At 42.6% G+C, this 27,709-nt stretch overlaps 1 protein-coding gene across 6 annotated transcripts in view; it reads left to right on the forward strand.

Moving 5' to 3' along the window:
• Positions 1-27,709, forward strand: part of ELMOD1 (ELMO domain containing 1) — a 135,897-nt gene that overhangs the window by 88,957 nt on the left and 19,231 nt on the right. For 4 of the 6 annotated variants that reach the window (XM_074981897.1, XM_074981887.1, XM_074981878.1 and 1 more), the window contains 3 exons: positions 4,762-4,812; positions 6,135-6,268; positions 9,945-10,596. In XM_074981897.1, coding sequence (XP_074837998.1) covers positions 4,762-4,812; positions 6,135-6,268; positions 9,945-10,117 — 358 coding nt within the window. In that variant the 3' untranslated portion in view covers positions 10,118-10,596. Of the gene's footprint in view, positions 1-4,761; positions 4,813-6,134; positions 6,269-9,944; positions 10,597-13,081; positions 13,295-27,709 lie in introns of those variants that run through there. The other 2 variants (XR_012642977.1, XM_074981914.1) reach the window with 2 other exon arrangements.

Here is a 27,709-nt window from a genome sequence, read left to right on the forward strand (position 1 = left end):
GATGAGCCCTATCGCTAAATTAAAATAACTATCAATTGTAAATTAATCAGATTGAGAAGACAAACTCATGCATTTTAATGTATGGAGTCAAACATGTTGTTTATGTTGTTGCTTAACATTTTCATTTTATTCCATACTGTTTTAATTTTAAACTACTTATCTTTTTATGTGCTCTCTCACCTTTCACAATGAAGGGAAGTCACTAAAGAGGAGCTAAGGTATTTTTTAATTTCCTTTCAGTTTTGTAAGACTTTACATTTAAATAAAGATCAAACCATATTCACAGAAAACCCAACATGTATCCCAGGATTCTCCCCGGGTGTACTAAATGTATTCCTTTCTCTACTTTCATGGTGCAGTGGTCACCAGATTTTTGGCTACACAAGGTGGTCCAGTTAAGCATGCTGATATATGTAAGATCAAATGTCAGCCTTGCTTCATCATACTTATAGAAGATTCTGTTTATTGTAGCTACAACTGGTCAACTTGGTTGCAAATAAAAAGTGACAAATTTAGTTCTCTTGAAAATTCTCAGCTCATGCAAACAGATCCTGACTTTTGGTACCCTGACTTACTAGTGGTAACTATTTACCAAATAGTTTGAGCTAACAGTTTTCACTTTACAAGTTGTTCAAGTCAACCATCTGCTATTCCCCATTTGTGGTAACCTGGGTACGTTGGTGCTGATATACCAGATGAGACCAGTGGCCAGTGTCAGATGCTTTAGAAGATGCAAGAAGCTAATGTAATGTGAAAGCCGGCCTGTGTGGAAGATTTCTTCCAACCCCCTCAGACTCACAAGTAGTTAGTTGACCCAGAGAAGAATATTTCACTTGTGTTCTCGTTCTCCATAACAAATTGTTTTTTTAATCCTGCTAATCTCTTGGCCTCTGTAATGTCTCGTGGCAATGAGTTCCATGTGTGTTGTATAAGAGAGCGCTTCCTGTTTGTCTCACCGGATGTCCCTTTGTTCTTGTAGCAAAAGAATAGGAAAACAGGAGTGACCAATTAACTTTTCCATGCCATTCCTTAATTTATAAACATCTATCAAGTATCCAGTTTAATTCATCTCCTCACTAAGGCCATGTCTATGCTACAGAGATCCTTCGACAGAAGTTCGTCTCAAAGATCTCTTCCAAAGAGTGCATCCATGCTCAAAAAAGCCGATCAAAAAATCAATCTGCTCTTTCGATAGAAGGCATCCATGCAGACCCTGCTCATTCGAAAGAATGGGCCAAGGATTGAAAAATCCAGTCCCACAAGGACTCCTCCCTTCAAAGAAGGGTTCTGCGGAGTATCTAGATGCTTCCTTTCTCAGAAGCTTTCAAAAGAAGGCATTCTCCCTGAACGGGAGTGGAAGAGCATTTTTGAAAGGAGCACTGCATTCTTTCAATTTACTTTTGAAAGAACACTATGTGTGTGTAGAGGCTCTGCAGGATATTTCGAAAGAGCCCCCTTCTTTTGAAAAAATCTTTCAAAAAAAAACTTGCTAGTGTAAACGCAGCCTAAATGTTTGTCTAGTACAATGCAAGCACAAAATTCTGTCAGAACCAGCAGCGTGAACAGGAGTAGAACTTGTAACCATCTGGCTTCTAGGCCAGTAGCCTTTGCATAATTATTTTGATTTGCACCCCAAGTTGGTGTGTAATGGTTGTGGAGGAGTCTATACAGAAGCTACAGGCACCTTGTCAATTCACAATATGGCAGCCTAATATTAACCATCCTGAAGTATTAAAATCATAAATAGACAATACTGCTGGCAGGCTGAGATTGTTTATTAAACTGTTGTCATTGGTAACAAATGGTCTCAGTCAACCATTAAATCAAACCAGCAGGAAGACTCCTTTCTAACCCCTCTGCTTTGGGAGCCCCACTTCTTGCATTTGTTTGTTTGTTTGTTTGTTTATCTGTTACCACTCCCACCATCACCACCCATAAACATGCCTTTTTGGGCTCTGAAGTGCAAATAATTTTTAGTTCTCAGAAAAATTGTAGTAGGCACAGACAATAATTCACCCACCTTTAGATGGAGTGCAGTGTCTGCCCCACAGCCCCACCTGCGTAGGACATGAAGTGAAGGCAGCAGAGAAGTATTTAGACAGCCAAAAAGCAATTGTTTAAATAAGAACTTAGGATACATTTTTATTTCATCTGAACAACGACTCTTTTCTCAGCACATGGGTTTGATATATATATTGTGTGTATTGCTATTTAATTGTCAAAGCCACTCCCTCTAGCACTTGCCTTAGAAGTCTCCCATGTAAAGAGTACTTTAGCTTGACATACCTTAGTGTGTCTGGTTTGTTAGTTTTTTCTTTATAGAAGTTATTTATAATTTATATGAATTAGTTCCTGATTTGTAATATCATAAAAGTAAAACCAATTATTGTACCTAAGGCAAATAGTTTTTTTTTATTTTTAGCAGTGTTTGCTTCATTTCCACTTGGTCTAACCTACTCTTTACATTTCTGACCTTATAGATGTGGGAGAAGGTCTTTCCCCCCCCCATTAACATCTTCATGAAAGGAAACTTGTTTTTTCCTGTGAACAGGGTGTGTCATGTTCATTTTTAAATAGTTTTGTCCTTCAGTGTGAAAAAATAAAGATCTTTAATTAAAATGTTCATTAGTTTACATAGCAAATTGAATTTGGATTATGAGCCTATCCATGATAGGGAATTTTGCTCCAATGTAGCTAGCTATTGAAGCACTAGGTAGACTCCAGTGGCATGTTTGTGAGACGGGGAATATAAATTCCATTTATATTCTTCATTTCTACATTGTGTTATTTAGAAACCTTTTGGAAATCTGAATATGATTATGCATGCTGCCTTCTTGAAAGAGCATCCCCAAGAGGATAAAATGCTTCTAGTGATGCTCTTTGTGTTTTCTGATGTGTATGTTGTAGTGGCTGTGCTGGTCTTTGTGTGATAATGATGACCATTGTTTCTGAGTCAACTGAATTGTATTACTGCTCTATCTTCTGATTTAGCAATTATATTCATTTGAAGATATCACGAATCATAGGCCACCTTCCACTATGGTAATATATGGCGGTGATATATGGCGGACACTTTTAAATGTATCTCTTTCCAATAATAGACCTCTTTCAACCTTTCACAAAATTGTATGAGATGAGAGGATCAGCTTTCTGATGAACGTGTGCGTGGAAGTCTGTTCTGCTAATAACTTTTGGAGAGCTAAATGTGGCCATTTCTAATGGTGCAAAAATTATTCCAGAGTGTACATGGATGTGTTGTATAATATAGTCTAACTTCTCACAATTCAGGTGCAAGCTAAACATGGCATGTGGCTGTATTTTTTGCACTCAGGTATATTCCCTATCGTGGGTCCAAACTCTTAAATTTCTCCTTGGTGCTTATTCTAGTGAAACTCCCATTAATGTCATTGGGATTTGACTTATATAGTTCAGATTTGGCCAATGAAAACTCAGTTAATTGACGTGTAAACTATATCAAATAGGTTTTCTAGAAATCTTTCTGTTGTCAAACACTAGTTTGTACTGCAGTGTATTCTAGAAAATGAAGACATTTCTTTGTGAATTGTCTGTTTCAAGTGGTGCATAAGCATCAAAAAACTGCTCTGGACTTCCTTGTAATTATTAGGCATTAAATGTAGCTGCTTACATTGCAGACTCTAACTTAGCTTTATAAAAACTATATTCTTGAAGATAACATTTCCTCCTCCATTCACTACTGGAGAAGTGTTATTTTTCATGTGTGTTTCGAGGATTCATGTCATGTATATCTTGGAGAACACCAAAGGCTAAAGTCATTCTTGATCAAAGTTAAAAGAAATATAGGGTTTTCAACACTTGAACAAGCTCAGCTGAGGTAGACCTTCTTACTGAGGAGGATATAGAATAAACTGTGTATGACTGAGAGAATAGCATAGCCACAGCCTCCTTTCAGGTTGCAGTGATAAGAACAGTACGTGAATGATGCTATAAGTAAAGGAAGCAAATCCCTCTTTATATCTTTTATACCTGCTAGAGCAAACTACAGTAGACCTGCAACTTATGCAGAGGTTGCCTTCTTGTGCAACCCTGTGTAAGTCAAATTTCACATTTCTCAGGGGACCCAGGAAACTGACCAGCACAGCAGTACTGGACAGTTTTCTGTATCCTATGAGCAACACATTCCTCAGAGCCAGACTCCAGCTCCCTGCCGCTCACAGGAGCAAGGAAACTGACCAGTGCTCATGTGTTGGTCAATTTCCTTGATCCTGCGAGCAGCAGGGAGCTGGAGCCTGGCTCCTAGCTCCCTGCCACTCACAGGAGACGGGAAACTGATCAGCACTGCTCTTGGCTGCTGCCACTGACAGAAGCAGCTGCCACCCCTGACAGCAGCAGGGATAGTCAGGCTGCTGCCACTTACAGGATCTGGGAAACTGACCAGCGCAGCTCCTGTGAGTGGTGGGGAGCTGGCTTCTGGCTGCCCGCGGGCTCACAAGAGCTGGAAAACTGACCAGCACTGCTGCACTGGTCAGTTTCCTGACTCCCTTGAGTGGCAGGCAGCCCGGAGCCAGGTGCTAACTCCCTTTCACTCAGTCATGTTAACATTCACACAACTTAAGGGCACGTATCTCAGGGTTCTACTGTATGGCAGACTCACAGAAGGCAAGTAAAATACCACTAAATAAATCAACTGTGTCTAAAATACCCAGCCTATGATAAGTAACGTTACAGTATAAAAACAAATTTGAAAAGTGTGTATGGCAACGTCTGACTTTATTTTTTCAGCCAGTTCAGCAAAGCTGAATGGGAGAAGAAAAAGTTTGATAAGGCAATTGGGTAAGTGCAAAATCTGTATTTTTAAAGTTGACATAAGCACAATTATGATGATTAATGTTGTACATGTAAAAACTGTTCTCTTTATATTAAAAAAGCTTTTTTAATTCAATTTTTATAAAATTTCAATATCAAGTAAATGATGTTAGTCTTGGTCGTACGTTGATTATAGGTAGCATACTAATGCTGTACTTGCCTCTTAGTAACTGGGAGGACTTCTTAAAAATAACAAGCATTTACTTGTGACAGTGAGTAACGGCATATATATTATCAAGGGTTGAATAAACTTCATGGGGTGGGTTCACACTTTTGACTGTGGCATAGACATGTTGTGATTTATGAACCAGTCACTTGACAGCAACTATAATAACAAGATGGGTGACCTGGGATTGGCCATGTGGGATGACTAAGCATGATTTTGACATGACTCTATTATTTCTTTTGTTTAATGAGGGTCACAAATCAAGGGATAATGTCCTCTTTCTTAATGTGAGAACCATACCAACTGCCTTTTAAAATGCCCTTTGCTTCATCAGTCACTTTCCTGACTGTATAGAATGTTGCCCAGTTATGCAGATATGTCATTTCCATTTCAAACGCGTCTTTGATCTGCAGCAGTGACTAGATCCTTGTACTAGAGATTTAGGTACATGTTGTCTTGGGTTTTCCCAGGAGTAAGGTAAACCTGTGGGCGTTGAAAGACTATGTTATCTATTTTTATCATTTCCAGCATCTGTTGGAACAAAGAGGGAACCTGGGCATATTTTCCAGCTGGCTCTTTTTATATGTTTAAAGAGACTGTAATACTCTTACAGGTAGTTGTGTTTTTCTCATGCTGGTCACAGTCTGATGTTCTTCACTGGGAGTGCAGGGGTAACAGATCATACAGATCATAATTTAAAGAGCAGGGCATTAATAATAGCAAATTACTTGTTTATATTGAAAACTCGTGTCTCACATTCCTTTTCTACTACACATTCAAGAACAGGGAAACTTTGATAAGCAGGTCTTACTCTTCTTCCAGAGGTGTATTTCCATAGTTCTCCTGTGAAAATGACTAGCAAGGGGATGAAACTGTTATTTCAGTGTGGTACATGCAGATATCACAGGTGTAACGCTGCTGTTAAATCATCTAAAATAGGGGCTATGTATTTTGTTTGTTTTCTTTTACTTTGTTCTAAGAACTTTGTCAGATAAGAGAGAATTGGCCAATATTATTCTTCTTAAAAACCAAGTGTGTGGTACATTTACTTCCCCCAGCCTTTACTTTCAGTTGGGAAGGCACCAGCATTTCCTATAAATGCTGCTCTTTACTTTTCTTCCAGCTACTCTTTTGCTATTGTTGGCATTAACATAACTGACCTTACGTACAACCTGCTTGTGAGTGGTGCGCTGAAGACCCATTTCTACAACGTTGCTCCAGAGGCACCGACGTTACCCCATTTCCAGCAGACATTCTGTAAGTTTTTGTATTTGCATTACCAGTAATGCTTTCTTAAAATCACTCAGGGCTGGTGAATTGCATGGAACAATGTTGGCACAGCACAGGTGGTGCCGTCTGAACCTCATTACTTTATCTTTCTGATATATGGACCCTGGAGTATACTGCATCTCTCTAGTAACTGCGAATGTCATTATGCAAAACAGACACATATACCACTTCAGTAGACAGGGGAAGGAGCCATACGAAAGGAACCCTCCTATCTATTCAAGCCACGTCTCACGCTTTCAATATAATCTCCTGTCCGCATACTGCAGTGCTTACCTTCAGAACATCTGTGGTAGAGATACACTACAGGGCTGTAAATAGTGGTGAATTGAGGCATTGGCAGCTGGACCTTTTTCAGAAATACAGGGTTTGGAAATGAATGTTCCCAGTGCTTTTGTCACCTCCATGCTATAGGAGATCCTGTTCTCTTCTAACAGCCTTCCACTACCCCTGCACAACGGGTGAATGAAGATCTGAATTTCGGCTTTCAGGAAAAATTCAAAGTTGAACTTACAAAAATAGACTTTTCAGGATGAGCAATCCTGTGAATGATTTGGAGGTTCTGGTGATAGGGCGCAGGGAGAGGAGGTCTGACAGTAACTAGAGAAGGACGTGACTGAATTATGAAAAGTAAGATCTTGAGTGAACTAGTGGGCAGTAGTTGATAGCAGCTGATGGGTCATTATCGAGAAGGGCAGTGAATTAATGGATGAAGATTGGAGTGGGAAACATGGGTTAGAATGAGAGAGAGCCAAAAATAAAATGGAAAATATATAAGCAAGCATTTGGTTACAAAAGGAAGTTGGCGGCATTAGATGGATAATCAGAAACAAAAGGAATGGAAATTGTGTCAGCAACTGTTGCTTGCTTCCCCCTCTCTGATGTTCGATTGGATTACAGTAAGATCTGTGGGGCTGAGATCTAATTTTATGTCTGCAAAATGCCTTATGCTTTTGGCTGGTAGATACAGTAGAGAATACTTTTTAAAGTGTTTAACATATTTGCTAATGTCCTTCAAAACTGTGCTGCTATATAAGATGACTCATTACCCAAGTCCCTGTGGTGAAGTTCCGTACACCACCCAGATCAGCCTGTGTAGTTTTTGGGATGGATTTTAGGCTGTTACAGCTGACTGGAGCTGGCTGGCACAAATTCAGGGGAGCTAACATTCTCACTGTGTGGCGTGTGACAGTGAGACACAAACATTCCATTATAATCTCTGCCGACTGCAGCTGAATGTGTGTATTTAAGTTAAGTTTACAAGTTATTTGCCAAACAAACAGTAACAGATACTTCAGCATTTCAGAGGCCCTTTTTCAGAGAGTGCAGTGGTTCTCATCAATGCTGTCCAGTCATCAGTTTCTGCACAGCTATTTTTGGCCAACATGTTCAATTTTTGAGAGGAACTTGTGGATAGGTTTATTTGTTTTCACATGGTCCCTTATCTTCAGTGTGGCTGCAACCTTTAAGTCTTGTAAAATCCACCACGCTTACAGAAAGGCCTTTCAGGAGGTGACTGCTTGTTTTCTCAAAACAAAGGAAGCAGTCCTGTAGCACCTTAAAGAATAACCATTTTATTTGTTAGGTGGCGGGGGACTGGACTCGATGACCTCCCAAGATCCCTTCCAGTTCTATGAAATATATATGCGTAATGCATATATGTGCATCTACCAAAGTAGGTCTTTGCCCTCAAAAGCTTGTGCTCCCAATTATCTGTTAGTCTGTAAGGTGCCACAGGACTTCTTGTATATGTAATGAGCTTTCTTGGGTAAGACCCTCCAGTGCTCAGCTCCAGCCACCAGATGTCACTGTTCTGCTTGTTGAGCCCATCTCATGTTCTTTCTGCTCCCATCTTTCCAGCTATCCTACAATTTCACCTTGTTTCACTGTCTGCACTGTGTGCCTAGAAAAACGGGGAAGCTCCCTGGCCAGACACGGGGACAGTTTGGGAGTAGGCCCAACAGTTACAAGAAACTGAATTTACCACCCTCTCTCCTGGCTTAATCCTGCAGTGAGATGAAAAACTACAGGGCTAAGAGTTCCAGGGTGGTGCAGACTTCCTGTGCTGAATGGAGAGGCGGTAGAGTGGTTGGGGGTGGAGTAATCCCAAAATGGTAGGGTTGTGTGATGTGGAAAGAGAGTCAGGACACATACGGGGAAGAACAAGAAGTCCTGTGGCACCTTATAGACTAACAGATATTTCGGAGCATAAGCTTCCATGGGCAAAGACCCTCTTCGTCAGATGCAGCTGATGAAGCGGGTCTTTGGCCACGAAAGCTTATGCTGTGAAATATCTGTTAGTCTATAAGGTGCCACAGGACTTCTTGTTCCCGAAGGTACAGACTAACACAGCTACCTCTCTGATACGGGGAAGGAGAGCTGTTTGCTTTCAGATCAGATACTTGACGGATTGACCACATAAAACATTACATTATTGGTAAGCCGGTTTCGTTGTTTGGAAAGTAGGAGAGAGAGAGAGTCAGCATTATTATTTTTTTCCACTCCTGAGTTTGACAGTCCTGTATTCTTCCATACTACACTCTGTTTTCCCTCGTGGCTTTGGTCGTTCTACGTTTCAGCTACTTGAATACAGCTGAGAAAAACCAGAACAGTTAGACTGCAGTAAGTGCCTGTAGGTTGCATGTCTGAATCTGAATGTCAATGTTACAATACACAGCAAGCATTCTTTTATAGGTGAAAGAATACAATAGCTGTACTGATTTGACCTCTCAAACACTGGCCCAAATCAGGCCTGTATGCAGGAATTCGGGAGAGGGGCCTTTTGTGAATGTGGACTACTCTTGGAGTACCTGTATTATTATCCTTCCTAACAATTCGGGCTAGTGAACACACCAAAATGCATCTTATCCACACATAGCTCAGCTTTAAGATGCTATGAATCTAGTAGAAACACTCAAAGAAATTTCATAACAAACATTTCCCTAGCAGCTATTTATAATGTAGAGTAAATATTGTTTCATAGATATTTGAACATGAGAATACATGAATATAAACAAAAGATAATTATTAAAGTCTGATGATTATTTGTCATCTCTCTTAACGCTTGTAGCCTGTGTAATGGTAAGATATATCTTTGTATTTAACTTGGTTTGTGTAGACACAAGTTAACAATTCTGTAACTGCATGTTGAGCGGAGAGATCTGGTAATTCGATGGATTGATCTTAGTTGTTGTGAAAAATTAGGACTATATAGTGATATAAGTAGCAATAAATGTTTTGTTTAAAGTTTGTTTTAGCAGTTGAGTAATCTTTCAAAAATGCTTCTCTAAATTCAGGTCTTAAGACACCATCCTGGTTTGGAAAAGCTTTAAAACACATGAGTAAGTGCCCCTCTGAATGCAGGTTCTTGGTGTCATAAATTGGGACATTTTCTTCTCTAAAATAAACAACAGTAATTCTGTTACTAGCAGAATTTGAAAAGGTTTGTTTTAATTATTTGAAAGTCCCTCTTAGGGAGACTTTTCTTAATAATGTATGCTGTAGCAGTGCTTCATATCTTAGTATGTCTAACACAGCTTCATTAAATAGTACTAGTTTCACCTACCCCGCAATATGCATTGTGATGTCTAACAGCAGTGCTTGCTATTGTATTCTAATTCTATAAATATTGAATTATTTTTATCAGGCTACTTGATGCATGAATTTCATAAGTTCTGGGTTGAAGAGGATCCACTGGACATAATGGAGTTTAACCGTGTGCGAGAGAAATTTCACAAGCGAATTTTAAAACAGCTCCAGAATCCAAACATGGCTCTGTGCCCTCACTTTGCTGCCTCAGAAAGCTTAATCAACATATAGTCATTCACTTGATTTGAACACCACCTCACTCTTCTCTTAGGTCACACTTCAGATCACCACTAACATATTGAATGACCATGGCGATTGTATGCATGCATTTTGGTGCAGTATTTCATCTATTTTTGTCATAAATATTAGATCCCCTTATGCTTCTCTTTCCAGGGGATTTCTCATTAAACAGGTGCTCATATTGCGGCATTATGCAGTGTTACACTCTGAATTGATGTCCAGGTATCAAGAGTTTTCTATTTTTTTAGACCTTTTTTTTCCCATAATTCAGCATTGAAGAACTGTATTTCTCTAGCTGTGTTTTGTATATGTGGAATAATTACCTGAATCTTGTATTGTGAATGCCTTTTAACTTATTGATATGATTTGTGATAACTACTGACATTTCAGGCAAAGTACATGTTTGGATTTCATCTAGAAGATAATGTATGTAACTTTAATGTAATGCAGACAAATGCATTAAAGACCAATTTTTTCCATGCAATCATATATGCTTCATGAAAAATTAATGAGGTTTGGGAGAAACTTCAATGGGAACGATTACTTTAAAATAGGCAGAATTGCAGTGGGTCTCCACAGCTATGTGAATGTGAAATGAGCTGAACACTTCACTGCACTCATCATGAAGAGCAAATGCATTGATAATAATTGAATATCTCCAGTGGCAATTTTACAGAAAGTTGCATAGGGTTTTAGCCACCCGGCACCCACTTGCATATCTGATTTTCCTGTGCAGTGCTTTGAGAACAAGGAGTTAATACTACAGTGTATGGATGCAGCAGGATTTGATTGTTTTGCTTGGTGACTTCAGGGGAGCAACAACAGTCTTTGAAGTACTGAAAACTTTGTTTTGTCAATGCCATTCCCAAGGACTGTGAAAAATAATTGATTAGAAAGCTTAAAGCTTCCCAGATCTGTTTAAGGGGGAAAAAAATGGTGTATGATTGACCAGGATTTATTATGGCATTTTGTTCTGCAGGTATTTTTTTACCTTGTGAACAATCAATTTTAGCATTAGTCAACTTTTATGTAATCACTTTCCTATTGAGATTAAATTTTGAGTATTGCCCAACTATGTATGTTAAATGAATAAATTAACTGTAATTCTGAACAGGGAAGCAACTTGGATTTTTTTGCTACAATACATGCATGTAAATTAAAATAAATGGTCCCATGCTTTCAGGGATGTGATTGGGTGGAAGTGGATTTAATCAGCTCAACAGGTGTTTCTCTCTGGCTAGCGTGAAAACAGTATGGGCCTAATCCAAACCACATTACTCTGTGTTGTAGAAGTAGTTGTTTATCCAAATAGTTTGGCCAGACGCTTAGAGCAGGTCTATACTTAGTGGGAGATAGATGCTGTGGTCACCCAGCAGTTGATTTAGTGGCTATAGTAAAGACCCACTAAATCAACTGCTGATTGCTCTTGCCTTTACTCCGGTATTTCACTGAAATAAGAAATATAAGGGAAGCTGCTGGGAGAGTTTCATCATGTCAGTGGTTAGAGCCTTGGCTTTGTAAACCCAGAGTTGTGAGTTCAATCCTCAGGAAGGCCTTTCCAGGGTCTGTAGCATGTGAGATTAATTAAAAAAAGCTGTCAGAGATCGTGCTGGGTTGTGCTGTGAGTGCAGAGGACTCGACTTGATGACCTCTCAAGGTCCCTTTCAGCTCTATGAGATATATATGTATATATCTAAGTATATAGCAAAAAATCTGTCATGGAGAGCCCAGAGCAACTTGACCTAAGGTGTACGCTGACTCATGCTGTACTGTTAACATAGCTGGAGTTGCGGGTCTTAGGTTGACAGTGCCCTATAGTGTAGACCTGCCCTGAGTCTCCTCCTTACAAAACAAGGAGGAGATTAGCCTTTTCTAGAAAACTCTTACCTAGATTTTGGTGCTCTCATTTCTGTCTTGCATGAAGATTCTACAAATGTGGATCACATCTCTCGCAATGAGATAGGTATCCAGGCTCTGCTCTGTTTTCATAGGCAAATCTGTCATTGACTTTGAGAACCACAATTTTCCCCCAATAACATTAAAAACTAGAAAGACTCAGAATATACCCTCTGTCTGTTGTGCACCACGTGCATAAAATGGGGAAAAAAATATAATGTTTGTTTAATTATTTCGATACTTCATTAGCACTGATTTGGAGACATTACTTACAATATTGATGAGGATAATGCATGTAATGCCAGCAACATTATGTTCAAATAATTTTTTTTCCTGTCTCAAACTTGAAAAACATTTTAAAAGAAAGTCTGGATTATAATTTCTGCTGCTTTAGAATTCCGTCACCCCACCCCATTTAATTCACTGAGCAAAACAATCAAATTCAGGCTCCAATATTTTGCACAGAGATGCAGCCTGCTGAGACTTTCATTAAGAATTTAAAAGAAGACACAATATTCAATCATGTCCACCTGAATTAGTAAGGCACAATCCAGGTCAGTTTTACCTGTTTAATAGTGTGACCTTCACAACTATGGTATGCCATTTCTCACTGTGCCATCTGCCTATGTGTTCAGAAAATAACATCTAGTCATGTGTCATTGTAATGGTAACCCAGTTGCTTCAGTGATACTTGTGCTACTGTACAGAGCAAGTGGTGTGCAGTGTTGTAGCACTGTCAGTCCCAGGATATTAGAGTGACAAGGTGAGTTTGGCCACATCTTTTATTAGCCCAGTCTCTGTCAGTAAGAGGGACAAACTTTTGCACTTACACAGAGTTCCCCTTCAGGTCTGGGTTACTTTCCCAGCTATGAAGAAGAAGAACTCTATGTAAGAAGCTGATGTGTCTGACCAGCAGAAGATGGTCAAACAACAGAGTAGTGTGCAGAAAGGAAGGTTTAATAATGCCAAATATGTAATTTCACTTTCCTTTGGAGACCCTTCACGTCCCAGTTGCCACCCAAGAAGCCGAACGTTTTTGTGTGCATTTTGTTTTTGCAGTCCATGTGTTCCTTACTCTGGATGTGCAGCACCCTTGTTCCTCCTGTGCTTGTCCTAGCTGGAGCACAGAGTGGCTCCATCAAGACAGCCCTGAGAAGAAGGTGGCTCAGTGAATCTGTGTGCTTTTCTCCTACTGAGATCTGACTTCTGGTCCAGCCACACAAGAAAATGAGCTCAGTCTTGCCCTGGAATGATGCCCCAGCTGTCTTGCCAGTGAGTTTGCTCAGACAGGTCTTTTATTTTATGTTTTGCGTAGTGCTGTGAACAAATGGTCCCCACCTGTTCTTATACTTTTAAAAGTGCTACCACAATATCAGTGAGAACCACTGAGACCTAAAAGCCACCATCTGTCTGACCTGGAAAAGTTTTCCTTCACAATCTACCACTGACCTTCCAGAGAAGCAGTGATGGCTGGAAGGCTGAACTCTGGACTGTGAGCCAGGATCTTCCCAGTTTGTGTTGTGCCTTTGCCTCTGAGTATGTGTGGGTCTGTCACTTAAGGCCTGTGTTTCCCAGTCTGTAAAATGAAGGTGTTGCTTACTCTGTCATGACTTATGGTAAAGTTTGTGCAACACTTCAAAGTAGTAAAAGCGGCATTTGCTCAATATTCTGATGATCAGTCCCTTGCAATCTCCAGCCACTCCTGCAGCATTCCTAGCCCTTGTTATCAATTGTGGAGCCAAGAGATTGGATCCCTGTCTCTCAATGTTGAGCATTGCAACTTAGCCACAGCCTTCCTTTTGACTAAACAAAGCTGCAGAAGTTTAAAGACTAACAAAATGATTTATTCAGTGATGAGTTTTCACGGGACAAACCCACGTCATCAGCTCAATTTCATCTGTATTGGAAATGAAATGGATCTGCTGATGTGGGTCTGTCCCACAAAAGCTCATCACCAAATAAATCATTTTGTTAGTCTTTAAAGTGCTACATAATTTGACATATAATTTGACATATTTAGCTTTTATGACACATTGTAGTGTGATAAATTAGGTAAGGATGGCACTCAAGTTGATGGGTTTCCCATATTTCTGACCATGGTAAGATTAACTCAGCTGCCACAAAAAAAAAAGCCCTTGACTTAAATGGATTTTGTGAACCTGTGATTGTAGCTGTTGTCAGGCTCCTACAGCATTGTTGAGTATTGGCTGCTATGGAGCAAGGAGAGTGTGAGCACATTGTTTTACTTATAAACCTAAGAAGATAATTTGTGCGAGTGCGACATCTTGCTGTTAAGTATCAGCACCTCCTTTGCAGTTCTACCTCTCTCTGGCTACGTCTACACTAGCCAAAAACTTCAAAATGGCCATGCAAATGGCCATTTTGAAGTTTACTAATAAAGCGCTAAAATATATATTCAGTGCCTCATTAGCATGTGGGCCGCCGCGGCACTTCGAAATTGATGCAGCTCGCGGCCATGCAGCTCGTACAGACAGGGCTCCTTTTCAAAAGGACCCCAGCTACTTCAAAGTCCCCTTATTCCTATGAGCAGAATAAGGGTTAGCATGCTGCCCGCATTTGCATGGCCATTTCAAAGGGTTAGCATTTGCATGGCCATTTCAAAGTTTTTGGCTAGTGTTGACACAGCCTTTGGGTTTTAGTAAGCTGTTCCCACTGATTGCTATACTTACCTACACCCTTCTGGCTTTCATCCTGCACATGTAACTAGATCCATTGTTTACAGTCAAGCTCTTAGATACAATCGCATTTGCTCTGATCCAACTGACAGAGACCAAAAACTACAAGATCTTTTACCAAATATTCAGAAACCTGAATTACCCACTGGGAGAAGTAAAAAAAAAAAAATCGACTGGGCCAGACGATTACCCAGACACCAGCTACTCCAAGATGGGCCCAAAAAAGCCAAGAATAGAACACCACTGGTCATAACCTACATCCCCTAACTCAAACCACTGCAATGAATTATTAAAGACCTACAACATATCCTTAATCAGGATGCCACACTCCAGAAGGCCCTAAGTGACGTGCAAGTTCTTTCCTATAGGCAACCTCCCAACCTTATGAGGATCCTCATAAACAGCCACAGTCTATACCGCAAGAATACCAGTCCTGGAACCTTTCCTTGCAACAAAGCCTGCTGCCAGCTTTGTCCACATATCTTCTCTGGAAATACCATCACTGGACCTAACCAGGTTATTCACAGAATCACGGGCACTTTCTCATGCTCCTCTGCTAACATCATATTTGTCATCATGTGCCAACAATGCCCAGATGCTTTGTATATTGGACAGACTTCTAAATCCCTTAGACAAAAGGTTAATGGGCACAAAACAGACATCGAAACACTCCAGAGCCACAAAACAGTTAGTTAACATTTTAATGGAATGGGCCATTCTGTTAATGACTTAAGAGTATGAGTGTTACTGAAAAAAAATTTTCGCACCACTATTCAAAGGGAAACAGATGAGCTGTCTTATATTCAAATTCAGCACATTAACACATGGTTTGAACCAGGATGGGAATTTTCTGAGTCGCTATAGGGGCTCGTCTGCATACTTGGCTTAATCTAATTCTTGACCTTCCCCCACTCCCACCCCTCCACTCTCTGATTTGCTCACCTTGATCATTTTTTTCTGATTTGTCCTCCTTGATTACTGTTTTTAGTTCTCTGTGTCTTAAATATTGAGTCTGTTCTGGTACGACTATGGTCTGAAGAAGTGGGTCTGTCCCACAAAAGCTCATCACCTAATAAACTATTTTGCTAGTCTTTAAAGTGCTACTTGACTGCTTTTTGTTTTGATAGTGTATAGACAAGCACGGCTCCCTCTCTGTTACTACTTTGGCCAGTAGCTCAGAGAAGTTACTTTAACCTTTTTTTATTGCTTTTCTTTTCCAAGGAAATAGTGTTTACTCATTTGCTGGCACCAGTCTGTATTTGTGTACATGAATAAAATATACTTGTCTCCAGAGCCTTAGCTCTTAGAATACACTATCCCTTGGCTTCCTCTTGCACCACAGTTGCCCAGGACGGAGGAAGGAAGGGGGAGGATGTTGCTATACCATAGATTTGAGCATTCCGCTGATTTAAAGAGCCCCTGCGACTGGAGTACATGGGAGACTCTGTGCCTGGTGCTCCAAGAAATCATCCGGGGGAGACAGCAGAGTGGGAACACCAGTCACAGCAATGCCCTGACCATGGGGAGTGTTCAGCACACTGGGATTGTAGCAGACCTTTGTGTGAGAAGTATGGTGAATTGGACAGCAGGGTGGCTGGGTTCTGGGGGGATCAGTGAATCTAGACCTTTCATCACTGTTGCTGCACCGGAGAGCTCACCAGCATCGTGATTTCCCCTTTCCTTTCTCCCATACCACCTTAGTTGATGATATAATGGGCAATGGATTTCTGAGGCACTGCCAGCTCTCCGTTCTGCCCCAAGCTGGGCGTCTTTAGCCACAGTGTTTCGTTTCTGTCTGAGCACTTCACAATGTAATTTTGTTTAAATACTTGAGTTTTGCTTCTTTGCCTCTCTAAAGAGGCCAGCCTAGAGGTGTGAACTGAGAGGGAAATACCAACTTGCCTCCACGTCTATCTGCTACTCTGCTCTGAATATTGTGGATCAGACTGTGGGAGCCAATTATATTTGGTATTTTTTGGGAGAGGCAAAGGTACACGCGCGTGTGCGCATGCACACATGCGTGCGGCTGCCAGTTGGCTCTGTACCACCTGAAATTGCAAATACAAGACTTCAGCTGATCCTTCTGGAAAACTCTTTAGAGGCTGTTTGTCCCAGGCTGTGTATCAATGCTGCTGCTGCATAGAACTGGCCCAGTTTTTATATATTTACATCTGCCTAAGTACTTGGAGATTTTTCGATTAAATTGGATTTTGGCCAAATATTGACTGAAATTTTGTGCTAATTAAACTTCTGGGCTATGGTGAGAACAACAGTACAGTGTGTTTACGGTCACTTGTCAAAGTTTTGACTGTTTAGCCACTCACTCTAGCCAAAAATCACACGAATAATTCTGAGGTAGAAAACAATCCAACAACATTTGGGCTAAGAACATGAATAAGTCATTATTCTCCTTTCTTGGCAGCAGTCCAGAGTTGATACAAGACTCGTAAAAAGGAGGGGAAGAGTTTTTCCTAACGGGTCTTGTGCTTGCTTACCTAGTCCTTGTGAAAATAGCTCACATCCAATTCTTTTCTCAAAGCCCCTGCTCTCCATTCCTGTTTCATCCAAGCTGAATCAATATTATGCACACTGAGGAACCCAAATAAAGGTTTAACTCAATAAATCAAGGGTGTCTCAAGGGCCTAGTTGTCTCCACTTTACTAAGTAAGGCACCATTCCAGCACCACTGCTTCTTGAGTCATGTAGGATGTTGCGCTGAAGCAAATGGGATTACTCACTAGGCTTAGCGGTAGGGACCTGATTCAATGCTTGGCTGGGTCAGGCCTCAGAGCCCACATCTGGAAGCTTCTCAGTGCCAGTGAAAGCAGAAGCTGAACGTGCCAGTACCACACAAGGCTCCAAAACTGATCAACTGCCCACAAGAGACCATGCTGGAGGGGAGAAGGAGAAAGGGAAGCAAAAGGGAATTTAGGCAAGAGAGGCCACAGCTCCATGGCTGGCAGCCTCTAGTGACTGGAGACGCCCACAGCACTGGTTAGCTGCTGGGTGCCTCACCACATCCCCTAGTGCTGCTGTTTTAGTCCCTTCCTTTATTTCTCATTTTCTTTCTCCTATTGTCCTGTTCTCCCTGCTCTTTTAAAACAAACTAGGAAGCAATGTCTGCTCTGGCTTTCCAAGTAGCAGAGGGGCAGCCCTGTTAGTCTGTATCTGCAAAAACAATGAGAAGTCCTGTGGCACCTTATAGACTAGCAGATTTTTTTGGAGCATAAGCTTTCATGGGCAAAGACCCTATCAGGGATCCTTCCCTACTTCACACTTCAAGTGCAGAAAGTGGGGCTCCTCAGAGACTTAAAAACACCTTGCCTGTACACAGGCTGTACATTTAAACTTCGCAGGGTCACAGATTCCCTGTCCCTGTGGCGGGGAGGGGTAGTTCGCTGCAACCACCTGTGTGGGAAAAGACCCCCCCTAACCCAGGAAGACACATTCAGGACCTCTTCCTGTAGGGTACCCCAAGCCCTTAACCCTCCCTCAGGAGAGAGCTTAAACAGAAGAACTGTAATTTAGTAGCTGACCTTTCAGTCTAAGGTCTGAATATACACAGACCCTTCTCACGACACAGGAATCAAATCATTTGCTTAAAAAAAAGTAATTTATTCACAAAACAAGAGAAAAGTAAATCATGGGTTGCACGCAGAGAAAGCCAGTACCCTGGGATTTAGCATAAAAGTTATGGCGGGGCGGGATTCTCAAGCGACACAAAAGTGAATACAAACCTGCAAGTCCAACCAAATTCAAAGTAAGCATAACCTGATCGTGTCTAACTATACATTTCCCTTGTGCTTACACCTCTATGGCTGATCTTATGATGGTCAGGATATTTCTGATTTTTTTCATTCCAATTGTGTAGGAGACATCTCCCTCTCTGTCTTTCTCTCTGCAGTCTGCAGAGAATAAAGTGATGTAAGCTGCAATTGTTCTCAGTTTAAACAAAGCTACTTCACTCACATGGTGTTGGAAACAGAGGGTTGGAAACAAATTTTACCCAACATCTGGGATTCAGGTTACCTCAGGAAGATTAAACCCTTCCCCGCACTCATTTCTGACAGATCCACTTTGTCACTACATGCATCTGATGAAGTGGGTCTTTGCCCATGAGAGCTTATGCTCCAGAAATGTTAGCCTATATGGGGCCACAGGACTTCTTGGTGTTTGTTCTGGCTTTCCAAGCTTCCTCGCCCTCCACAGTGAAGCTTTCCTGCTTTGTCGTCATCCTCCCATCCTGCTTTGCAAAGCGAGCCATGCTGGAGTAGGGGCACTGGTAGCGCCTTACTATCTGGATATCCATGCAGGAACAGAAGAGAAGAGTTCTATATGAAAGGCCATCTGCAGCCTCCCTGCTAGTGCACCTACCACAACAACCATCTGCTTCAAAGCAGATGGGTCAGCTATGTAGCAGGGGTTTTCATGCTCTTCCCACCTGCCCTGCCTCAGGCCATCTTGGAGTCACAGCTGTGGCAGGGGCAGGAGAGCTGCACCTCCAGGACCATGAGCCCTCTGTTGTCCCTTGCCTCTAAGTGTTGTGTGCCCCCTGCTGCTCTGCTCACTTCACAGGGGCTACTGGGGAGCCAGCTTTCAAACTTCAGATGTCCTCTTGGGATGCAGGCTGGGTGGTCCTGCTGATCACATACTGCTTGGTACCATCCTGCCCCTCCCCAGTCGTCCTCGTGCCCCCCCAGTTGGGACGTCAGCCCCTTTAAGCAGCCAAAGACCCACCCTTCCAGTCCATGATCCAGCTCCTCAGCTAGTGTAAATCAGGACTGACTGCACTGGAATTCCCAGTTCACACCAGCTGCAGCCCTGGCCTTCTAGCAGCAGGTATAGGTGATGGCAAGTTAATAGTCATTTAGCTCACAACTGGAGCTGCAACTCTGTGAGCACAGGAATAACCTCTAAGAATTAACATTCAGGACAACCCTTTGGCTGGTGAAAAGTTACAGCCCCAGGCAATGGTACGATGGTCAAATAGCTGCTCACTAGGGCAGAAGGTTTTTGCCTCTGCCTACCCCGCTCTGCACCCTATGATGAGTCAGTGCAGGTCCCTGAACTGCAGTATGAAAGTTAAATACCTCGGGAACACTTGCTGGCCCTTTGAAAAGCCAGGCCATGACTCAGGTAGCTCATAGGGATATCAGTGCTCTGTGAATGCAGAACTCCTTTCAGCTGCCCTAAAGCACCAAGCATCACACTGAGACTTTGCCATGTAGTTGCAACTCTATGGCATTCACATGACTGACCTGTGATACTGTGCAGAGCCTGAATCTTTGCCACCCACTCTGCTGCCTCTTCGACAACACATGTCGATGCAGCACCATTATATAACAGACTCATTGTACATAATTACCTGAAAGGTGTTATGGCTGGCTATGATGACCCACCATTTTTGTGTCTTATGTTAGGGATGGTCTGTTCCAATCTTATCATTCTATGGATGCCCTGGTAACTGCACTGAGATGGTAAAATGACAGGTGGTAAACAAAAACCCAAGATAGACAGGCAGTAAGCGGGTAAGGCCATGTAAAGCAATGGCATCTATTTTACTGCGTGTGTGTGTGTGTAAGAGAGAGAGAGAGAGAGAGGGAGAGATTACTAAAAATGTCATCACCTGTATAAACCGGACATCTAGCAGAGGCTTGATGTGCAGCCATATCCTGGCATGCAAAGGGCATCAGCCATGCAGCATGACCTTACATGTGCTGTGTAGGCCAAGTTACACTCTGCAGAGGATGCCTTTTGCAGAATTTTCTTCTACAAAAATGGCACCCTTCATGTATGTTCAGAGGCTGTATGGAATCATCCTGTGGGCGCAGCCAGTGCTAGAGCCCACGCTGTGTGCCTTGTGTGCACAATGACATGCCATTGATATCTGATGTTCAGACATCACTGGGGCTAGATCACAAGTTCTGGTGTTAATCAGCGTGTGTAGCTCCTTAAGAGAAGGTGGGTCTGAATTCTCCATAGGCAAAGTGAAATGGCAGCTGATGTATTATCTGTACGCTTTAATGTGACACTTGTGATTCTCAGCCTGCTTTGAACTGCCAGAAATTAATTCCCGGCCACTTCAACTCACTGCTTTTCAGGAACAAAACAGATTGTGGAAAATTAGCTTCCTTCTCGTTAAATTACCTGCAGCAGCCCAACGTGTGGTGAACCTTCTGGCAACAAAAGAAAGCAGGATTTTGAAGTGAGCAGGCTAATATAAATAAACATATATGCGCCTGTTGATTTGTACGGGGCACTTACATGGCATCTGTCAACCAAGGACCTTGCTTTACAGCCCCAGTCTGTGAGTTAATTTAGCCATAACATTGTAGAGGGAGTCACTGGGAGAACCAGGGGTAAAGCTCAGGATTGCTTACTGAGAGAGCCTTCCCAGGACAAGAGTGGTTAGTACGCTCTGCAAGGGCCATCAGTGCTGCTTTATGATCAGCTGGGTAAACCTTTTCTTCTCCTGTGCTGTTTGCCATAATGGCCTCCTTGCTGGAGTCCCAACACGCACAGTTCCCCTGCCAGTCTGTACAAAACACAACTGATGACAATTTTTTTCCTGGCAGCCATTCTGGCCATGTCTCTCTCTGACACCCCCACACCCACCAGCTTTGAATCCATATCTTGGGTACCATCTAAAAGTGCCTTCAGACAGGGACCAGGTCTTCCTGTGATTTTTGTCCATCACATTTTTGGCATATGCTCATTAACCAACTAATTAGCCCTTTGTCTCTTTCTTCCACTCTTGCAGTAGTCTGCCCACCTGGGACTTGCTGTCTGAGTGGAGTCACCCTCTCCTCCTTCAAGGAGCAGTGACTGTAGGCCAGGTGTGCAGGTTAGGAGCCTCTTGCTTGGGAAGCAATGCCTGAAAAAGACGTGGAGGTCATGGTCAATGGGCAGCTGAACATGAGCTTTCAGTCTGACATTTTGGCCGAAAAGGCTAATGTAGCAGCACTGACAGCCCCTGTGGGCCCTGGGGCAAGTGGACAGGCTCTGGACCATGGCACTGAGGACCTCCCCCAACTCTCTCACAGCCAGAGCAGCCCTGCTGCTGCAATTCAAAGGGGCTGGGGCTCTGACTGCTGCCACTGCCTAGGTAGCAAAGGCGGGGGCTAGCACTCCAGGCCCCTGGGCAACTGTCCCCTTGCCCTCCCCCACCCCCTGTTGGCAGGCCTGGGCTAATGTGAGCCAGGGTTGAATATACAGGAGAGTCTCCATTCGGAGAGAACGTTTTGCCACTGTATTAGGCACTGATCCAGCCACTGCTGGAATACTGGTGCAGTTCTGGGGCCCACAATTCAACAAGGATGGGGCAACGAGTTATATGGGCCCGTGATGTCTGGACTCCAGGGATGTTCCTACCTTTGAGACTCTGCTCCAGCAAGGTGCAGAGCCAGACCTCTCCCCTGGCCCTATCTGCTGCTTCCATGCACTTCCTCCCACCCCCAGTGCATCCCCTCACCTGCCTGCCTCCAGGTGATTTAAAAGGGCCTGTGGGCAGCATTCCGTGTAAGCTGAGTGCTTGGGTGGCCGCCCAGCAGAGATTCAGGTGCTGCCCAGCTGATTAAGAGGCTCCACAGCACCCACAGCTGGCAGCATATGTGTTTATGGGTAGTGCACATTTCAATATACCTTGGTGCACATAACAAAATTTATTCTGCCTATGAATGGAAAAAATAGCGGGAACGCTGCCTGCGGGCCCTGTCTTCACCACCAGCAATGCAGTGGGACTTGAGTGGCTTCCTGGCAGCTTCTTTGTGCAGCTGCTGGCGTGTCCCTGGGCAAGATATGTGTGCACACATACTGGCCCCACTCTGCACTCAGTGAGTGCATGTAGCTCAGTTGAAGAGCCTATGTTCAGTCCCCAGCATCTCCATGAACATTATCCTGCTTTAGGCAGAAGGATGGACCTTACAGTACCCTATGGGTTTATGACTTGGACCCAGTGGCACCTGCAAGGGTGGGGTCTGTGGGCAGCACTGTGCAGAGACCTTCTGGCTCCCCTCAGAGCTATTGGTGGGGGGTGCCCCAGCTGAGTGCCCCCTGGAATCAATGAAACAGACCATCACATACTTGAGTTAATCTGAAGATAGGCCTTCAGAAGCAAGGTCAAAATTTGCAGCATTTTCTGCTGATCAGTATGAGAGGAAGGGACAGACAAGTAACCAACTGAGACTAAAAAACCTTGATGGCTGGAAAACCTTGAATCTAGATGCCGTATATTAAAAGTTCATTGCAAGTTAGAAGGGTGATGATACAGGAAGGGTCATTATGACCTATGTGCTTTGAAGAAGTTAGTTATAAAAGATTAGCTAATACAATGTACTTTGGAGTAGTTTGCCAAAGGGTGGGGGTTAAATTTAAATGCCTGTGCAAGCCCCTGAATTAGACACACACAGATTGGAACTGAGGCATAAATGTTTGCCACTGAGGGTGATTAAACATAAGAACTATTCACCAGGGTCCTGATTGATGTGCCTTCACTGACAATTTTTAAATCAGAGTGTAATGTTTTCCAAAAAGCTGCAAGCTAGGGATGACTTTGGGACATGCGCTGGCTGTTTTATACAGCAGGTCAACCCATCCGCTTGCTAAGGTCCCCTATGAGGTTATGAATGTGCATAAATCTCATCCCAAAACACGTTTGCCTCTTATAGACCTGCCAAACTATTTTCCTTTTAGACCAAGCAGCTGTGTGCATACTCTTGTGAAGGTCTTGGAAAGTAATGTGCTGTGGTGGCATAGCAATGCTGGCCCCAGCATACTAATGAGAGCTTTATTGGCCCAACTGCTGTTGCCAACAGAGACACCTGCCAAGCTCTTCCTCAGGTGTGAGCACAAAAGCATGACCCTTTCACTGCCAGATGTTGGTCAGAAAAAAGATAATTTTTTGGATGGAAAAATAGCGTAAAAGATCACTTCCAACATTTTTATCAAATGCATTGGCTATGGCTACACACAGGAAAACCTTTCAAATGGCCATGCTAATGGCCAAATAGAAGAATACTAATGAGACGCTGAAATGAATATTCGCTGCCTTATTAGCATGCTGCTGGCCGTGGCACTTCAGAAGTGCTGCAGTTCACTTGTGTGCAGCTCTTCTACATGGGGCTCCTTTTCGAAAGGACCCTGCAAATGTCAGAATCCCCTTATTCCGATCAGCTGACAGGAATAAGGGGATTTCGATGTTTGCAGGGTCCTTTCAAAAAGGACCCCCCCCCCATGTAGCTGAGCCATACATGAGCGAAACGCTACACTTTCGAAGTGCTGCGGCAGGAAGCATGCTAATGAGGTGCTGCATATTCATTTCAGAGCCTCATTCGTATTCTTCAATTTGGCCATTATCATGGCCATTTCAAAGTTTTTCCCAAGTGCAGACACGACCATTGTCTTGTCCTTTGTCTGTTATCTAGTCCGGTTCTCCCCTTCGCTGGCTAATGTTTGTCTCTTCAAATATATCATGTAGGCATGCTGAGGTATATATTTTGTTCCCTTGACAGCAAAATGTCATGCTTATTGATTGCATTACACAAAAATGGCAGCAACAAGGTAGCTGTTGGAGTCTTTATTTCAGTACCTTGGACAGCTCTTTGTCGAATTGCTGCAAGCATCAGTATCATCACTAATGGGTAGGAAACCTGTATGTGGGTGGAAAGATTTCTAAACATTATTTTTCCCTATCATATGTGAAAAGGGCCACCTTGTTGCTATATAGTCGGTTCAGCTCTATTATAGCTAATATGTTTGCATCAGAATGGTTGCTTTGGGGATTGTTTGTTCAGTATCTCAGGGAGCAGCCAGCCATGGCAAATTACATTATTTTCTGATGTTGCAGATAATGACTTTCATGAGCTAAATGTTTGTCCAAACAATCAAAAAAACTGCCACCCTTGATTATCTTATTAACATATTCACGGCTTTGCTTTAACTCACTCAGCATTGCTTCCCCTTTATACGCTTCCCTAACCTCACACATTCTGCTCTCTCACTCTCCTGCTAACTGAATTGGTGGAATCTGGGCAATTTTAAGAGCATCTCTCTTGCTATTTGCTACAGTGGCACCTGCAGGCTGATGTGGAATAGCATCCTTTGTGTGTGAGAGCACAACAAGCACCTCTCCTCCATACCAAGCTGTCTGGATGGGCTCATCAAAACCACCTCCCTTCTGAACTCTGGGGTGACCTGGCAGTATTTATCGGGAGAATTTTCTCCATGAATAACGAGTCCCTTCCCCAGCGTTCATACACAAGAACAGTCATAGTGGGTAAGACCAGTGGGCAGCCTATCCCCGTACCTTGTCTTCCCACGGTGAGCAAAGCCAACTGCCTCCAAGGGACTGTCCAGAGCAGGCAATTGTCTAGTGACCCAATCCCTATTGTTCATGCCAGGTCCTGGCACCTAGCGGCTAGAAACACCCAGAGCATAAGGGTGCATCCCTGAACATTTTGGTTAATATCTTCCATTAGCTGATCCAATTCTTTTTTGAAGCCCATTATAGCTTTGGTTTTCACAACATTTACCGACAATAAGTTTCACATATTGTCTTTGTGTGGTATGAAGGAGTACTTCCTTCTGCCTATTAATTGCCTTGGGCTTGTCTACCCTAGCTCCTACTTTGAAGGGAGGACGGTAAGTAGGGTGTTGGGAGGTTATTAATGACATGCTGTGGTGCATATGCAGCACTTCGTTAAGCAAACTCCCCCCCACCCCCCAGCAGCAACTGCGAAGTGTTGAACTTCGAAGTGCTGGCTGGCATCTAGCCACGGCTCACCCACCGATACTTTGAAGTGCCCAGGGTACTTCAAACTCCCTTTACTCCTCCAAACACTTCGAAGTTGCTGTGAGGGAGAACTTGCTTAATGAAGTGCTGCATATGCACCACAGCATTTCATTAGTAATCTCCTGACACCCGACTTACCATGCTCCCTTCAAAGTAGGGAGCTAGTGTAGGCAAGCCCCTTGTGTAGTCCCTGCTTCTTGTGTTGTATGAAGGAGTAAATAACACTTCTTTGTTCACTTCCTCTATACCAGTCATTATTTTATAGTCCTCTATCCTATCCCCTCCTCAGTTGTCTCTTTTCTAAGATGGAACAACCGCGTCTTTTTTAATCTCTCCTCATAAAAGGAAAGATTAAAGGGGCCTTTGGCTCAAGTGGGATTGGGGGGGCTTTGGGACTTTGAATTTTCACTGACATATTTTATAATTGCCATATGATGTTGGCTTTTCTGAAACATTTAGTGCTGGTAGAAAAAGAAACCCATAAAACATTTTCTGTTCACACCATCATTCAACATACAGTGAGAATTGTTCATCACAATTTCATCATGGTTATTGTGTCTAGAAGAAAATATTTTTCACCAGCCTCGTACTTGCTATCGTTATTTGTCCGTGGGAAATTTCCTCTTCGCACAATGCAGCCTTAAATTATCTTTTCTTTGTTCAATGAAGTTCAAGACGTTCAAGAAGAAACTACTAGGTAATACAGTCTACTAGTTTTCCATCTCCACAATGGCATCCATCAAGTCAGTGGATCATTTATTAGCAATTGCTGCAATGTTATTTTAAGTTCTTACAATGGCAAACAGTTTATTGGAACGGGTATCCAAGAGATATTTGTGATCAATGCTTTAATAAGGATGCTTAGTAATGAAGACAGAACTGCAAAGTATTTTATAATAGATAATTAAGATAATAGATAATAATAATTAAGATAATTAAGATTAGAAATCAGGTGGAATTTTATCAGGTGGATAATAATAATTAAGATAACTAAGATAATTAGTATTAGAAATCAGGTAGAATTTTTAAAAATGAAGATAATTAATCTTTGGAAAAATATACATTCGACTCTGGCAGATTGCCCATCACCAAAAGTCTTTTACTCAAGACTGGGTGTTTTTCTAAGAGATATGCTGTACCTCAACCAAAAGTTATAGACATGGTGCAAGAGTGACTGAGTGGAATGACTGAGGATGTGGAAGATGTTATTGAAATGGTCAAAGTCGATTAGGGCTTTTATTCTGGTGGAACACACTGGACCGGTGTTCCAGCACCCTTTTTACCATGACTTTGGCCCTCAGAGCCCTTTTGTCGGGCCTGTGGAGCTGGCAGCACTGCCATTTTGGAAACCGGCTGGGTGGTTCTGAGCCATTTGTGGCTCCCACCACTACTACCACCCACTCCACCAGCTTGTTGCCTGCAGCACTGAAAGAATAGGACTTGATTTAATTGGTTTAACTGCCAGCAGGAGGGACCCATCTGTTAAACCAATATAATTGAGTCCTACTATTTCAGCACAGCAGGGCGCTGGGAGCTGCCCCTGCTGCACTGTATGTAGGGGGAGTAGGAGGGCTGGGGGAGCCAAGCAGCCACAGTGAAGAGAAGATGGCAGCCCAGTGAAGGAGCAGTGTGGGACAGCAGCACATAGAGCTCCTGGGTAAGGTAAATTAATCCTGGGTTTGGGACGGCAGTTTGGGGCTGGAAGGATTTAAGCTTGAGGATGGCTTGCGGCTGAAAGGGGCTTAAGCCTAGGGGCAGGGTAGGGGGACGAATCATCAGACTTGAGTTCTGGCACCCTTTTTTCTAGAAAACTAAGCACTGAACTTGATTATCATCATATTCCTTTCTGGACTTAAAAGCTATAAATCTGCTCCCACTTTAAAATAGTGACACACTTTCCAGGAGAGGCCACCGCAAAAACTCTTACAACGAACACATTTTATTCAACAACTAAACACGTACCAAACAATCCAAACTAAATGAGAATTTGCAGCCGTGACATAAGCCAAGATCTGAAATCCAAGGACTCAGGACAGGAGAAGTAGGTCCATTCTTTAAGCTTTAATGAATTTAGTTTAATGAACACAGGGCATAAGAGTTCCGACTGTTGAGCCTTTTCTATTCAACACTGTATAAAAACAACAAGTCTATTACTACACACTAATCCAAACTACCTCCTGCATTTGATGCATGCACAGACTT

This window comes from Carettochelys insculpta, chromosome 1, assembly GCF_033958435.1.
Source record: "Carettochelys insculpta isolate YL-2023 chromosome 1, ASM3395843v1, whole genome shotgun sequence".
Lineage (NCBI taxonomy): Eukaryota > Metazoa > Chordata > Testudines > Carettochelyidae > Carettochelys > Carettochelys insculpta.